This window comes from Lissotriton helveticus, chromosome 12, assembly GCF_964261635.1.
Source record: "Lissotriton helveticus chromosome 12, aLisHel1.1, whole genome shotgun sequence".
In the NCBI taxonomy this organism is placed as follows: Eukaryota; Metazoa; Chordata; class Amphibia; order Caudata; family Salamandridae; genus Lissotriton; species Lissotriton helveticus.
Genome location: NC_136073.1, coordinates 234,608,648 through 234,625,939, shown reverse-complemented (window position 1 = coordinate 234,625,939; position 17,292 = coordinate 234,608,648). Strand labels below are relative to the sequence as shown.

At 40.5% G+C, this 17,292-nt stretch overlaps 1 protein-coding gene across 4 annotated transcripts in view; it reads left to right on the top strand.

Moving 5' to 3' along the window:
- Nucleotides 1-17,292, top strand: part of PIEZO1 (piezo type mechanosensitive ion channel component 1 (Er blood group)) — an 859,941-nt gene that overhangs the window by 679,769 nt on the left and 162,880 nt on the right. For 2 of the 4 annotated variants that reach the window (XM_078670083.1, XM_078670081.1), the window contains 4 exons: nucleotides 1,852-2,020; nucleotides 8,414-8,503; nucleotides 9,523-9,602; nucleotides 16,122-16,193. In XM_078670083.1, coding sequence (XP_078526209.1) covers nucleotides 1,852-2,020; nucleotides 8,414-8,503; nucleotides 9,523-9,602; nucleotides 16,122-16,193 — 411 coding nt within the window. The remainder of the gene's footprint in view (nucleotides 1-1,851; nucleotides 2,021-8,413; nucleotides 8,504-9,522; nucleotides 9,603-16,121; nucleotides 16,194-17,292) is intronic. The other 2 variants (XM_078670084.1, XM_078670082.1) reach the window with 1 other exon arrangement.

The following is a 17,292-nucleotide window of genomic DNA, read 5'->3' as shown; positions in this document are numbered from 1 at the left end:
GATAGCACTTGAATTTAAAAGCCACAGATGTATTCACCTTTTGGTGCATAGCTTGAGACCATAGCTTTGAACAAACCCCACTGCTGAGGAAATATGTAGTGATATATGCTCACATGGTGAGAGCCTGGTGACCAGCTGGACAGCAGGATTCTGCTCTGCAGGATACAGAGAAAAAGCTTCACTGGAAAAGTGGTTAGAATAAATTTGCATAGTCAAATTTTTCACATAAATGCGTATACTTCTTTCAAAGAAGGTAATTATTCTTTTAAGAATTCTCAGTAGTACAATGCAAGCGTTGGCAACTCTAGCTTACCTGGTTGAACAAAGCAAGATTAGAGTCAACATGGAGGCCAAGGTTATGAATTTCTACAGAAAGTTAAGGCGTTAGACAGATCGTTTAAGACCAGCCAACGTTGTTCCAGGCAAAACCTTTTGAGGCATCAGGACTGTATTCCATTCAGGTGGGATATCCTTGATTAAATTGGTGACCTCTACTATCGAGTAAAAACCAGGTACCAAGTCAAAGCCTCCGGATCCTGAGTAAATTTCCCCTTGCATAAGAGATGTTATGATGGCCACACAAGCTAGATGTTTTCGACATACATTTGAAACTGGACCACTGCCTGACCCTAGTAATTTGGCAAGGTGTCACATGCACAGATTAAATGGAAAGGTAGAAAGAACTGACCCCTGCTCAACTTTCTGGCTTCTGTGGCAAAAGGTGTAAGAGCAACATCCCTTTCCCCTATATCTAAAAGGAATTTTAGCCAGTTAAGACCAGTGATACTGGTTTTGATCAAGGTTTAGATCAAGAAGTTCTGGCCAGTGGTGTTGCCTGTAACTGACATACTAAACTACAGATTATCTGACACCACCACACATCAGCCCGCTTGCCAAACCGTCCAACATGGACAGCCTCACTGCCCTCTATGCTGTGGAATGCATGGAAACCCATGTGAAAGGGATCTTAGGGGTCATTTGAAACAGCACAAAATTGGCAATTGTCTAAAAGCAAGCTTGTCCAGCTGCTTTCAAAAGTAAGGAAGTAATAAAATGTGGAGAACATTACTTAGAATATCTGTGCTGAAAAAAAGGCTTTTCAGGCACGAGTTTTAGCGCTGCAGACTCCCAAGTTCTGGAGCAATGCCTTAGCTCTGAGAGTTAAACTTGAAACGGTTGCATCAAAATTCTTTTGGGGAACTAGAGAGATAGCGTCTTGTGTTAATGGTCCTTAATTGAGGGTTGGTCATTAAGTTGGTGTTCCAGATGGGAATTAGATCAGAGCAAAAGCAAATTTTTCTTTAAGTTATAATAAATAATACGGTTGAAGGAGAGAGTATTTTTGTGGGAAGAAACCTTTGTCATATGTACATAACATTTTGGTACTTCCTCAAATTATGTTAGTTTTAGTTTATTTAGTTTATACTTGCCCTAAAATCAGGCATTCACCACAACCTTCCACTTGTATGGATCTATGCCTACTTTTCATCATCCCCTAATTCACCATTGTAACTTGTAGAATACAGCTTCAGTGCCAAAAACACAATGTTCAGTCGTTCATTTCGCAGTGCATTTGCGTGCATTAATTTGCTGTGTTCTACAGTGCAATGACGATGCAAGTGATGAAATGGCACACATTCTAATAATGTTTTTAAATCTACAATGGAATGTATTGCTTTACATTGACAAATGTGTCTTTCACACTTATGTATTATTTACTAGCATCATTTCTACATTTCTGTCAAGTATAAATGACGCTAGTAAATAAATGTATCCTCCACCACTAAACGTTTCGGTAAAAAAATTTTGTTGCTCTGAAAGCTTCATCTGGTGTTTGTTGCTCTGTTTCAGCAAAGGATTTGGACAAAGACAAGGACTGCATGCTGCCCATAGAGGAGGCGGGAATCATCTGGGATGGAATTTGCCTTTTCTTTCTCCTGCTGCAACGCAGAGTCTTCCTCAGTGCCTATTACCTTCATGTCATGGCAGATCTGCAGGCCACAGCCCTCCAAGCCACCAGGTGTTTAATTTTATTCCATCTGTTTGCCTTTCTTTCTGACATTTGAGCCTGTAGTTCTTGTGATCTGCTGACAGAATTTAGAATGCTGCTCCGATTGCTAGACCAGTACATTATAGTTGGACTTTACAAATGGTAAAATGAATCTATTTCTCGAATCTTTTAGACTAGGTTTGCACACCATCAGCTTTTGTAAGTTTATTGTACTTTCATTTGACATTGGTTTTGTTATAATAATTCGTTGTTTGAGAGTAGTTTAAAAAATGAAGTGTAAAAGTGTAAGTCACCGTAATTTTTCCTTTCAACGCTCAAAAAGTAGGAATACTAGGATAAATCATGAGAATTGTAAAAGGGTGTCTCTAAGGATGAGGGCTCTTGCCCTCTTTAAAACTCCTTGCTCCTTCCCCTCAGACTTATCCCCTTTCAAATGAGAACTCAACTCTATTCTTTAGACATTGCCTGCTAGGCAATAAATCCTGTAAATGCTACATATACAGCCTCGTGAGGCTGTCGACACGTTGCCACCCACCTCAAAGCTACTACCTCCTTCGCTCCTTCCCCCTGTCAGTCCCTTGTGTCTCTGCCTCTGCTCTTGTCAGATCCAAAGGCATGTACTTTGCGCATACTCTACTATACCTTTAAATGTATGGGGATGAAGATGATCTTAGTGTTCAATAACTCATCCCATATATATATATATATATATATATATATATATATACTTGCATATGGGCCAAATAACACTTTGATGTCACTCTCTGCCACGCATGCAATACTATCCAGTAGTTGTCCATTTGTTTGCCATTTTCAAAGAGAACTGAACTGTTTAAGTTAAATCTGTATTTACCTTCTGCACACACACTGCCTATGTAAAGTGTATTAATTCTAACTGGAAGACGCACCAGGGTGTTTCCTTGTTTACAATGGCTGATTCCTATAAATATTTATATATTTTGAAGAGCGCATGTCCTGCAGAATGGTAGACTACTTTTACTCAAATATGTGAGTGGAAACCTAGAATTCAAATATATTCTCTAGAATTATATCGCACATGTGTGTTTAATACACAACGGTTACTGCAGATGTGTGCACTATATTCTGCCATTTCAGAAAACCTACTGAGTAAATGTTCATTATGCTTGGGAAGTCTTAGGAGCTGTCTATCAGTCTCATGCTGTTATATCAAGGTTTAGATGATCTTGCCAAGCTCCTTCATAATGCCGCCAAAGTTACATGCCTACATATATATTGCATAGACATTGTAATACGCGTATACGCTACATTTTTTGTGTTTTAAGTTACTTTGCTTCTGAGGTATGATGGAATGCCTGTCCTATCTTTGCCCGGACTCATTTTACGCAATCTATCACTAGCTGACAAATCTCCAATCACAGCTTCCCTATTTCATCAAACTAACTTTGTTTCCTTGTGTCTCAGTTTTCATCGGCCAACATTTGAAGTGCTTTACAACTGGTTTTGTGCTGAACTGTGTGCTGTTTAAAAGAGTAGTAACATGATGAAACTGCAGGGACTGTTCTGTTAAACACATTTCTTTTCTGGGTTTGATGACTCAGTGCACTGACGCATCCAGTGCAGGTATTTGTTCCAGTGGCCACTGGTACTACTTCTGCTGTGTCTTCTCAGCCTTTCATTCTCTGATGAACGATAACATTAGTTAAATTGAGTAACAATAAACATTTGTTATTCTGTTATCACTTTTGAGAATGACCACGTTTGGTATGGATTTATTGTTGCCATTAGCCAAGACTTTATCAAGGGTTCCATTGTGGACATCCCTTTTTGCAAACTGTTGAGACTTTTTGTTTGATTTGTGGGTAAAATCAGAATATAATCAGACATCTCATTTATCAGAATATATGACCCACAAGAATATTCCATGTAAGTGACTTCAGTGAGCACTTATTTCTCATGTCTCGAAGTGTTACAGAATGATTTATTAATTTCTATACCAGTACATTGGTAGTAGTGCCCAGGGAACATATGGTCCTTTGGCTATAGTCTGCTTTCCATTGTTCATTCAGGTTATGTCATAACACATTGGATGTAGTCCGTCTGGTTTTAAAGGGATGTCTTAAAAACATGCATCTCTACTGCCAATGTTGATAAAAGGCCAAGTATTATATACGGCATACAATGCAATGTAAAATGCACAAACCTGGTAAAGTGCAAAGCCCATAGGAGCTGATTAATGATTAATCACTGTACAACGAAGGCCTCTCTCTCCATCACATAGCAGTATAGTAAAGTGGTTCACCACCAAGGGATACTCGGGCCTCCCTAAACTCTTCTTGTGAGCAAAGAAAACAAAGATTGATTGTCTTGGGCAGTTGAACACTAATAAGCACATGCTTTACAAGGACCTGGTAATAAAGAGCGCATATGGTTTAGTAGTAAACAATCTAATGGGTTTGTAGAGTTGGATCTGGATGTCTGACGGATGCTAATCTAATGCCTCTGTGCTGTTGTTGCCAATAAAGTAGTGGGAATAGATCCCAGATTCTTAAAACATTATCAACCCATATCACTACTTGCTTTTGTTGCAAAGGTTCTGGAAGGACAGTTATAGAAACCACGCTACTTTTTAGGTCTCGCCTGAGCCAGCGCTTGAGAATTCAAAGTGCTGCCACAGGCTTTCGATGGCCTAAAGCTTACGTGCACGTGAGCGTGCACGCGCGCAGCCGCCATCTGTCTTTTCTCCGTTGATCGCGATCAATTTCACTTTCGCGGGCCGCGCGTCCGTGTCACTTTCACGGCTGCGCAGCCAATGCTTTTTTCCTTTGCGTGCTTGTTTTGTTTCACTTTCACATAATCGCAGCACCCGCGCTTTACTTTTAAAATTAAAAGTAAAGCACGGGTGCCGCAATTGTAGCAAAAGCAAAGAAATAGATTTTTCTATTTCTTCACTTTTGCAGTGATCGCGGCACCGGCGCTTTACCTTTAACCAGGAGTAAAGTGCCGGTGCGGCACCCGCGCTTTACTTTTAATTTAAAAAGCAAAGTGCGGGTGCCGTGATTTAGCCATTCAAACGGTGTGCCCATACACAGACCTCGATTCACCAAAATTGCAGGGGTAGCTTAAGTGACATCACATGCCGTTTAACTCCTTGGTGACATTACAAGTGTCATCACGTAACCTTGGCCCTCATTGTATGACAGAAAGTGATGTCACATTACCTTTTAACCCAATTTATAACATAAGTGGCAACGTGAACCAAAACCCCTTAAATAAGAGTAAAACTTAATAAGTTTAATAAAATATTTCTTAAGTTGCTAGAGCAGGTAGCTAAAAATCTATTTTACATTTAAAAATATTCCCACCTAAACAAAGTGTATTAGAATTAATATGTATTTAAAGCAATGTAGAGACTTAATTACATACTTTAGCCACCTTTTACTAAAAAATACTAAAGTCAGTTATACATTCAAACTAGGGCATCAAATATTTCATAATTCAATACAATTTATATTTCAACAATACATATTTACGTTACTTTTTAAAAACTATTTAAAAAACTTTTACTTTAACATTTCCTATGGGATTTCATGTTTAAATCCCTTGCTTCATTAGTTTCTTTAAGAGCGTTTGCAGTACCAATGGTTGGCAAATCTGTGGTGATGGACTTTATTAAAACAAGCATTGGCATAGCCAATAGGTCTCGCTTTTGGGACCTTATAAGTGTTTACCCATACAACAGTTGATGTTGTTGCACCAAGGCTATTGTGCTGCATAACTAAATACTTATAAGGTCCCAAAAGCGAGACCTATTGGCTATGCCAATGCTTGTTGAAAACTAACAAGTTAGTTGCTGACTAACAAGCTTGTTTTCTCTGGCACTCTGTGCTTTATTAGTATTGCTGTCTATATTAGATGATCTAAGATGAGAGCTGAATTATGGCCCACTGAATGGCTTTATCCTACTTGATGTCTCTGCTACCTCGACACAGTCGACCATTCCATCCTATTAGACGGTGTCAAGGCCTTAGACCTTACTGTTGTTATGAGAAAGTAGCTTGGATCCTTTCTTTCTGGCTGTATCAGGCAGTAAAATTAGGCATTTGTACATCTACCAAGCCACCAGGTAATTGTGGGGAGTTCCACAAGGTTAATTCCTCTCCCCCACTTGATTAACAAATACACTGCGACATTAGCGAAAGCCTTACTTGAACAGAGTGTGAAAGCTTATATGTCCACTGACAATACCCCGCTTTTACTGTGCCTTGATACCAATCCTACCTCCCATAACAAATTCCAGAAAACAATGTGCTTCATTTGGCAATAAGTGGGGAGCAACAAACTAAACGAATTGCTGACGAGTGCAGTAATTAATATTCAGTGATCAGAGTGGCCTCTACGTTGATTCTTACTGGCCCAGTGTATTAGGTACTACTCCGTCAACTATGTGATGAGCTCCGGAGTCAAGTTGGACTGCCAGCTATCTCTAGATGCCCAACTAGCAGCTGTAGATTCATCATGCATACCACATCAAGATTTCTAGGACGATTCTTTCTGATCTTTCCCCAGAAGGCAGACAAATGGCAGTATGCACCTTAACTGGATCACAATTAGACTGCACAAATGCACTCTACTTGGAGCTACCTCAAAATATGTTCTTCAAACTTCTTGATGCACTACACAACAGTGAGATGTGTGGGGGCACCCCACGCCTTGCACGAGCCAGTCAATTAATACACAATCTTCACTGGTCCTGGATTAGGGAAAGTGTCCATTTTAAGACACTGTGCCCAGCATGGAAGTCGTTAGCAGGGGGTGTACCTGCATTTTTTTTAAATGCTTGGCAATCTAACACCCTAAAAGGGCCTTGCACTCCTGGGGAATCAGTCTATTGATTATGAGTAGATTCCACACATAAAAAGATGGTGCTGCCTGTGTCACTAAGTCATGGAATGCTTTTGCAGTCAATTTGGAAATATCTCATCTAGTCTGTAGAAGGCGTCACAAAAACTTTGCTCTTTAAGGAGGCATTCTTGTGACAGCTTTTTATGGAATCTTGGCCCTAATATTTATCCTATAAAAAGGGCAGGACCTATAGCCCTTATGGTGATATCGTGCTGTGCAAATAAACGTTAACATAACATATTGTAGACTATATTTTATACCTAAGGAGTTCCATTATCCAGTCTTTGCTCACTGGCATTACTGCACACTATCTACCCTTCCACAATCTTTGCACCCACTCTAACTTTCTATGCATGGCTAAGCCAGGTGTTATATGGACTCTCCTCCATCTATGCATTTGCCAAATAAATGATGTACTCTGTGTGAAAATGTAGCTGTGATAAAATGACTACCTCTTACTGGCTCTTTACGGTTGTGAACCTCTAAGTGGACATGACTAGTCCTCAGATGCTTTCCACCAGGCAGTCCCCGATACATCTTGGGCTTTACCAGTTTAAAGTTCTAACAAAAGCATTTTCAAGATGCCCCGTAAATAAACCTAGTGTTTATGCTTGCCGTAATAATTTTGCAGTGTATAAACGTGAATTAGACAAAATAAACTGTTTATTGCAAACGGACAATACCGGTGAGGAATGTTGTCCATTTTTGTATTGCTATATAAAGTATTTAATTTAAATGCTGTCACGTCCTTGGAGAGGGTATCTGTATCAGAGTCAATTTTGAAGTACTCAAAATTAAAACTAGAGAGTTTCAAATTTATTTTCAATGAAAATAAACTATATGGATTTGCTCCGCACTTTTTACCAGGTAAACATGGGAGCCTGAAACTGATTATATCATAAGTTTTAAAAATATCGATCCACTGACTTTAAAACCTATATAGACCCTATTTAAATATATGACCGAAAATATGGATGAAGAGCAATATATGCAGCCATCTGCTAAGCCCCGAGAGAAACTTTTACTTTGAAGCACAATCAGTTCAGAATTCCCATTGTTTCTGTCTAGGTCAACTGATGCTACCAGATTAATTTGGCCCCTTAGCAGAATGTATTATGAGTGGAGCGCCCCCCCCAGAGGCATAAATAAAGAAGAAGGATTTACTGTTTTATTCCAGGTTAACCTCCAAGGTTACTGCATTTAAATAGTAATACATTTAGTATTTATTTCAGATGTTACTATGTATTATTAATTTGTTTTTATAAAACTTCTGACTTACAATATTGTTAAATGGCCTCTTCACCATGCTTTTTTTAAGTGATGTTGTTCCTTGTTAACTGGTTATGGATTTTTAAAATGAAGAGTATTTAACCATGCTTCTCTTGTAGACTGTTGATTTCCATACCGCTGTGTCTCCTACGATATAGGGGGTTCGGGTTGACAGCAGGGTGAAGGGAAGTAAATTTACCTCAGCATTATTGTGCCCTTGATTAGTTTTCTCTTTCATATGTCTTGTAGAGGTTTTGAGCTATTCAGAGCAAGCATGGTGAAGAGCATGAACTTTCACCGGGAGACAGAGAAGCGGTCCCTCTTGCAGCTGAAACGACAGTGAGTACCAAAGAACTTTGGTTAAAAAAATCCCCCAAATAACTTCTGGTCTGAGGACTTCTTCCCATTTCTGGGGTAACCACATCCGTGAATATGCCTCATTATCACGCAGTCTTTTTCCCCACAGGGAATTACAACGCGGTTGTTACAACGACCGCGTTGTAATTCCGCATACCATTACCCCGCAAATCATAACAACGACTGGTGGAGGGGGAGTCTCTGGATGTTGGAATAGTATAATTTACTATTCCAACGCCAGTCTTTGCGGACAGTAGGGAAGGTGTTGGATTTTAAATCCAACACCTTCTCCCCCTCCTCCGCAAGTCGTTGTTTCAACTTGCGGAGTAATGGTATGCGGAATGACAATGCAGTGACCACGTTGTAATTCCCTGCGGGGAAAAAGTTTTCTGGTAAACGTTGTTTACCCACATCCATACGTCAACCAGCAGAAGGGTCTTGTTGACTCTTTGATGCAACCACCTATAATCATCAGGCACTTCTCTGGGTTTGTGATTGTATCCATTAGATTACATTTCGGCATTGCTGGGTAAGAATTAAATATTTAGTTATTTTCATTCTGGGATGCCATTTAAATTTGTGTTCACATTGGTTTTTCCACTACATGAAGCTTTGAATGTCCTGCAATAAAGGGCATTAAATTCCATTCCATTAGGAATGCTCTGTAGACTTTCTGCAAATTGTCTGTCTTCTATTCGCTGATGGTGTTATGTCTGAAAGTTCCATTAATATATTGTTAAAGATTAACATTCCTAGCCACTGGGATACTAATTAAAAGTTTGGGATAAGAACGCCTAATTAAATGGTAATATAAATACAGTGCTGGACCTTTTGAAGCATACAAAACGTATGAAAATCATGACCTGATTCAAAAGGCACAGTCCACTCCTACTCACGTGCAGTCCTTCAGGAATGAAGAAGCAGCCCATGCCAGGGTTCATGAACTGTATGAGAGGGAACACAGTGTACTGACCACCATTTCTTTTGGATCCTTTGTTTAGGATGGAAAGGATCCGAGCCAAGCAGGAGAAGTACCACCAGAGCAGGCTGCCCAGCAAAGACACGGAAGATGGCAAAGGAGGTGAGGCTTTGAATAGTGGGGTGGTACATGGGATTCTCCCTCCTATCCTTTGTACCCTGTTAAGATGTGCTTGGCCATGGAGGTCGGAAAGATTGTACCCTGCATTAAAGCAGAATGTGTGCGGCCATCAATGCTGCTGTGCAAAGGCCTGTGGGAGAGTTAGGAGATTGGTTAAAAGATTTTGGCACTAGTAAGGAGTGGAGAAGTGTGGCTCAATGGTTAGAGCGGCAGACGCTGATGCAGAGGTCTGGCCCGGGACCAGGGTTCAATTCCCGCCTCGGCGGGTCTTGGGCTCAATTTCCTCGGACCTGATAATTCTCGCCTCGGTGCCTATTCTAATCATGGGTCCCACTCTGCAACTCTGGGCAATAGCTTGCTTAATCTCCACAACGGCCCCAACAGCGCTGGGATGCCAGGCTTCACCTTAGGGGTGCCCAGGAGTGGACATTTCACAGGGAAAAGCCAGGAAGGGTTCCACAGTGGTATGCGTTACAGCGCCAGGACACCCATGGGTATTAGTGCGCTTCACAAGTACAAATTACATTTACAAGAAGTGTGGGAAGATGGAACAATGGTATGTGGAGTGACATTTAGAAGTGCAAGACCACATTAGCAGACTGTTTGAAAATTGATGCAAACACAGAGTGCAAATATCCCCTTCCTGGCAGGCTCCCCTTCACCAAAGGTAATTCTGATCTCAATATATTATATCAAATGCAACAAAATTAAAGGAAGCATATCAACCATTCAGCCCACTTGTAAATAAATTAATAAAACAGTTGAGGAGGGTATGCTAATATACACTTGTTTGTGTGTGTGTGTGTATAGCAGAATACTCAATTCACTTCCAATCACATTATTGCCTACACTTTGAGTTCCCATTTATGTGTAAACAGTTTCCCCCTGTAGTCTCCCACTACACCTCAGAGACTGTTGTGGTTGCAGGTGGCTTAATCTCCGTGTGTTTGCCAGACCACTTTATCAGAGGTGGTTAAGCGGTTGTCAATGCTGGCATTGTTCAGCTGAATGCACACAGTCTTATGGTAAGTTAATTTCATTCCAAAGACTGAGCAAGTATGTATGTTTTATATGGCTACAATGTCATCTTTAAAGGATTTACATAAGTAGGCAATTCCCCAAAAACTAAAAAGATATATATATATTTTTTTGAGTAAGACATCTGATTTTTACACAGCATTCTGCTGTAGCATCATAAATTAGGAGCCATTAAAATACTAAGAATTATTCAGGAGGAAATTGTCACATTTGAAGTGAAATGACATATCTCAGATGTTTTTAACTCTAGCAAAAGATGGCAGAGGACAGGCTATATTGTAACTGGAATCTTCCTAACAGGCTGGTGAAGGCCAACGGGCTGTGACAAAGACCGACAGGTGTCAGGATAGACATAGGTCAAAGTGTTAACCAATCTCAATGGATTTTGGGGTCACGGATCCTTCAGGAAACCTTATCTCCTATATAACCCAGACATTCTCTGTTAAATTCCCAAAGTAATTATATATTTATTCAATAGTTTAAGATCCAAACGGGTCACTCATACACAAAGATTACCAGATCGGGACACACTGCCTCTTAATCTCATTGGGCAAATGCCCAGTTGGCTAGTCCCTTCACAGCCTCCCAGCCCACTGACCTTATTTATGGTTCCATGGGAACAAGCGATCACCAACTGTCCCTTCTGCAAGCACCCTCAACTGAGACTATATAATACATAGTAACCCTGCTCTCTCACAGTCATGAATGGGAATAACAGGGTTATAATACATCTCTTGCAGCACCCGTCCTTAAGGGCACCATTGCATTCACGTTAGTCTCTCTCGAAGATGACAGACAGAAACAGTGCTACTTTGCCATTCCATTGAAAAGAGCAGAAACAAGCCACTGGTCAGTCAGCCTTTAACACTCAAGGATTTTCCATCATAGGCCCTGAATAAGCCATTCTGTGATGAAATGCTTTTACATAGGTTCCCTGTCTTCAAATTTGCATTTCATTAAGCGCTGTTACTTTGGTAGCTGGAAGTTGATTTTTGCACCCACCAGATCGACCTATACGTGTTGTATTTTATGGTACAACCAAATGTTTGTTTTTGTGTCTTTTCTGTTTGTGTGAATGATACTTCCTGCGTGGAAAAATAATCTGATTACTTTTGAATGAGAAGATAATCGATGTTTCCTGGTGCATCTTTCATCTTTTTCTTCTAAAAATGTGAATGAAAAAAAATGGTCATGTCAACTATGTTGCCGTAAATACCACGTCTCCTTTCACTTTTGGTTGCTCCAGTAATCCATAAAAGCTTTCCAACAGTAACTTTCATGGATCTGCTGCTAAGTGTTACACACCATACTAGAGGAGTCCTAACTGTTTTCTAGAGTTTAATCACCAGTAACATGCTACCTATCACCATTATTCATACTTAGTAGTGGTCACAAGCTAGTGTCAGTAATTGGCATTTGTATAGTGTGTATAAGCTGAATTGTCTTTAAGCGCTTGCGTTGTAGAGATGGTGGTCTACATGCAAGCTACTGACTACTCGTAGCTCGTATGAGCCCTGAAGCTTCATGTCAAGATCAGAAACTTCTTCTTCAAGAACGTCCTTAGCTAAAGCTGTTCACTGCTCACATCATACATACATGCCCTGCTTGCGTATATGCTGTATTCCGCTTCCTATTTAGACACATACCTATCACTAGTCCCGGTTATCCATCAAGCAGATGAACTTGAATGTACTTTGTGATGGAGCCCCAGTTATTTTTTCTTCTTCTTCAGAGTGTCGGAAAACTCCCATAAATTTGCTCTCGATCTAAAATCAGTCCTCTGAAAAAACAAGTTCAAATCCCCACCACCCCGCCACTGCAGGTGTTCACAAGTAGAATGGGGTAATGAAGTCTATCGTTTGAAGCCTCCTAGCCTGCAGGGGAAATTGCAGAGTGGTACAATGGCCAGCCCAGACCTGAATTTGTTAGTGTTCGAAGCCCCATTGCTTTATAGATCCATTCTTTTAATTTTTGGCTCTTCCTTTCTTACCGAAGTGACCCTTCAGACAGGCTTTAAACACTGATTTTTACAAGTCTGGGCACTATTCATTATCAAGGGTTCTCGGTTAACCTCTCACGTTATTTGTTTCATTTCAAGGATTCCCATTCACCAGCACTACCATGGACACCAAGCTAGGGATGTTATTGTCTCACTCCTATTAATGTATAGCCTGGTTTTTCATTTGTATTGAGGGCTTTAGGGCTCTCTTTGGCCTTGTTTATCTATGCTGTGCGTCTGTCTCCATCAAGCCATCCATTGTCCGCTGTTCAACATTTGCCACAATAAGCTTCCATTCCTCTCGTTTTATCTCCTCTCTGTGGCGGCTGTCCATTCAGCATCTTCATCCAGAGATCTCTCCACATTCCATAGTAAGCTTGTTGTTCTCAAAGGTCTTTCTCCCTTTGGCCACAATCCACGCTTACAAGATGACAATTATTTGCTTATCAAGAAGCAGGGTCACACTTACTTCCCTGCCTCTACCAGCTAAAAATATAAGAACACAATTCAGTGATCACATGCAGTAAGGACATTACCAGCTGTCTAACTAGCAGGGCTTTGTAACAGTCAAGACTGCAATTTGACCAGCCTCCTGCGTGCTCACAGAAGAGGTAATTAAATACAGAGATGAATTCTTGGATTAGCAGACCGCTGCTTACCTTCTGTATGCTAGTTGGTGGCCAGCTGGAAGTGTTGACAAAGATGTGTTCTATCTTTGGTGGAGTATGGACTTCGCTTTGTTGAAGGCTCTTCATGCCAGACTGCTGAAAGAAATCTTCTTTCCTTTCTCTGGTACTGGTATAAATGTTATCTCGGACACCCCCGAAGCAATCAAAACTGTCTGCTAAGTATTACTACCAAGTTTAATCTCTCATGAGAGGGAAGCAATATTCTCCAACCTTTTTCCATCACTGAACTTGAGATGCTGGTTGTGCGGATTAGATCTTTGGTCACCTGAACCTTTCCATGTCCAAACAGGATGTCACCTCAGCATCCAGGAAGGATTCCATAAAGTTTCAGGTACTTTGGTGTTCACAATTGAGTTCTAGAGATATCGATACTTCACTTGTATTGAGGATTTTGTCAGTCCAGATCTCCAGCAGCCTTCATGCAAATTGCGGCTCACCCCTCAACAGGCTTTGAGATACAGGAGATCCACAAAAAGCAACACTGGAAACCCCTTCTCTGTGTACGCCCCAAAATTCCAGAATAAACTTTTTCTGTGGCAGTTCACTTTGAAACATTTCAGGAAAGAATTGAAAGATTGTTAGTCCTGCTCCCTACCGCCCACTAACTGACTCAATCCTACCTACCCCCTATTAGTCATCTCTCTGCACCCTTCACCCAATATATATTGTGTGCATCCAAGCCTGTATACAGCCTTATATGCATTTTCCAGGGCCCCCAAGGTATGCATTATTTATGACGTCCACCCACTCTTAACATATATGTCCTTTGAGCACATGGAAATTAATTAGCTCTGGAATCCTTTCCTGTTGGCATACAGTTCTTCCAATCTGCTTTGCAAAGTTCACGGTGCATTACTATTCCCAATGAAAAAATACAAATGAGTATTTGATTTAGCTCAATTTAGTGTCCTGGTTAGGGGAATAAGCCAGAGGAGTCTCTTCCTTTGTGTAGCAATGATGTTTAATGTCATGTCTTGGTTTCTTTCATTTGTTCGATCTGCTAAGAAAATGTTGGCAGCTGCATCCAGTCCTCTCACACCTCATTGATAAGCCATTTGAGCTCAGTTTGTTTATAACCTTACCTTTCTTCCTTGGAAGCCTGAGAATTTGGTGGTCCTTACCTGTGCCAGGCATGTGAGTTAGACTCTCTGGACCTTGGAATCTTGCACAATCTTCACTGTGACAGCTGCTACTTATGACAACCACTTATTTTTCACAAGATCCTACCTACATTTCATATTCATGTTTACATTTGTGGTTGAGATCTAGAGAGAATCTCTTCATTCAGAGTTTTTTAACCTATCTTTTTGTCAGCTTTAATAAAACCAACATGGGAGGCTTTGTGGCTAAAGCAGCTCTTGCAATGTGTATAGCCTCTAATACTTGCTCAACTATTCATTTCTAGATTCTACACCTCTGGATAAGTTCAAGACACCTAGTTCTAGAAATGATACGGCATCATAACTTCTAGTCTGCCTCTTAATGGCATTTACGAAGTAGCTATATAGGCGAAGTCACCTTCAGGTATTAGCTGTTCGACTGCTTTTTATAGGAGAGTTGTTCAGTTTTAAAAGGAACTTATTCACCTAAAATCTGATTGTCTAATGCGGTCTCCCCTCTTTCCCCACCCACACCTTATCATTTTTTTTTTTAAACAGATTTTATTGGTTGCACGGTAGGAATACATCAAGCAATTCTCTGACCTCCAGAGACAATCACTAGGACAAGTTATCCATTACCTTGACATGCAAGCATTTTCATGAGTGATTACGCAGTTGAGCCAACAAAGAAAGTAATGCATTGTTGCACAAACCCCCCCCCCCACAACTCCCCCACCTACCCACAACTCCCCCCTCCCCCCCGCACACCTTATCATTTTGACTTGGAAATCTGTCCCACTCATTTGAATCGGATAAAGTAAGAAATTGGAGCCGAACTGGCAAGTGAGACAGAAGTGTGCCAATTTGTTGAGTCGGATTCTCTTAAGTCTTTGGCTCCCTCCTATTATCGACAACCACTTTCCTACCCTGTTCCTAGTTGGCCATATCCATCAACATCTGCATGCATGCACGGTGCCAGCAGTGCCCAGCTTTAGTTAATCAATTATATAAAGAAGCAGTTCCTTGTCCTCATCGTAAGTAGGAGGTATTCCACATCTTGGTAATTGGAAACATCTTTGAACATTGAGAAGTGATTGTTAAGGTAACTTACTGAAGTCCTTCTGTGGCTAACTGTTACTAGGAAAGTGTTCCTGTCTGAGGGTCACTGCCGTGAGCGTGAGGTTTCAAGAAGGCAGGGTATGTGCAGATATTCCAATATAAGAGAAAACGCCACGCAACTGAGTGAGTTTCAATTCAACAGTAAATTTAATATGGTACAGCCCTGGTGTTTGATAACTTAACAAGTAATTTTATTATGCAAATATTGGGTTGTGTTATAAAAAGGAAGCGGAACAGCACCAAGAACAGTCATCATCAAGATGCAGAGTTGGGTCTCAATGAACGGATGACGTGTTTTCGTGGTGAAATCCCTTTTTAGAATGATACATTTCTCTAGTATCATGCCTTGCAAATACCCAATATTCTACATGGCTGCCAATGTGGAGCCCTTGCATCCAATGTGGCTGACGCAGCCTTTTCCAGCAGATTGTTGCTTTTCCTGCTCATGCTAGAGATGGCAGTGCACCACCAGTGCGTACACATATTTTGTGATTTTCACGTGTTCTAGTGAGTTGACATGGTACTTAAACCCCAGTTCCCATCTTCCATTGAACAGAGCAAAGTGACAAGAAGGAGACCTCCCGAAAGAAAAAAAAATGGTGGCGCCCTTGGTTAGATCACGCCTCAGGTATTGTTCATGCATGTGTGGTGGCAGCCGTAGCATGGATTTCACTAACACAGTCAAACTCGGCTATTCACTAACTTTGTGTGCCTTACAGATTGATAATAACCACAAGAAAGGAGTATATTGACTAACACTCAGCTTAGCACTCCTATTCCTTTTTCACAGAAACCTAGCACCATTTCTAATACATTCTTGAGACAGCTTTATGAATGCAGTGTTAACCTTTGGGCCATCGATTTATTGCTTTTTGTTCATCCTGAGGTGCTTTGTTTACAGAAACCTCCCAATTGTTTGATATTTTTGTGTAATTTTCTGGAAATCCCTTTAACTGGACATACTAGCCACATTTGAACATAATCACTTGGTATATGTAGAGTGTGGCTATTCACCAGTTGGAGTATCAGGCGATGGTTTGGGACAGAGGGAATTAGAAAGTTTTCCAAGATGCTGAAATCTTTGGTAAGCTCGTAGGTTTGAGGAACTCCCTTACTCACGCCAATGCAAGTATATGACTTAGAGTTCAGTCTATGACCTGCCCCTGTCGAGTATGCTATATTTGTTGCAACTGATAGAATGAGGGGCTTACAAAATTGTTGAACGTTGAGGGAGAGTCTTATAGTTTTTATAGGAGCCTATGTGCTGTAAGCATAGCCAATGAGTTTTTCTGATATGGGATGACGATGTAAGTTCAGAGTCAAAGTTGATAACCAGGATCAGGTCCCATAGATTGCACCACTACAGATTTTCAGATTGCATAATTACACTAGTGTAGAGTTCATTTTGAACTAACATTTGGACTGACCAACTAGTGTGAATGTCAATTTTCCACTGGCCAGCCAAAGAAATATCATTTTGACACTTGTCAAGCAGTGCAAATATTAGGTCACTGATTATAGTTAGTCTTTGAATGATTGTATATATGACTGTTCTCTAGTTCTGGGTGAAATTTAAGAGGATGTGGATCTTCATTTCTTGCGAGTGTTGTATTTTTTATTTTTCTACTTGTTCTCAAGTTCTGTTTAGGCTTTGTTGAAACTTTAAATGTCTTTAAATAGTTTTAAGTTCTGTTCAACTGATCTGTTTCTAGTTAGTTTCATATGCA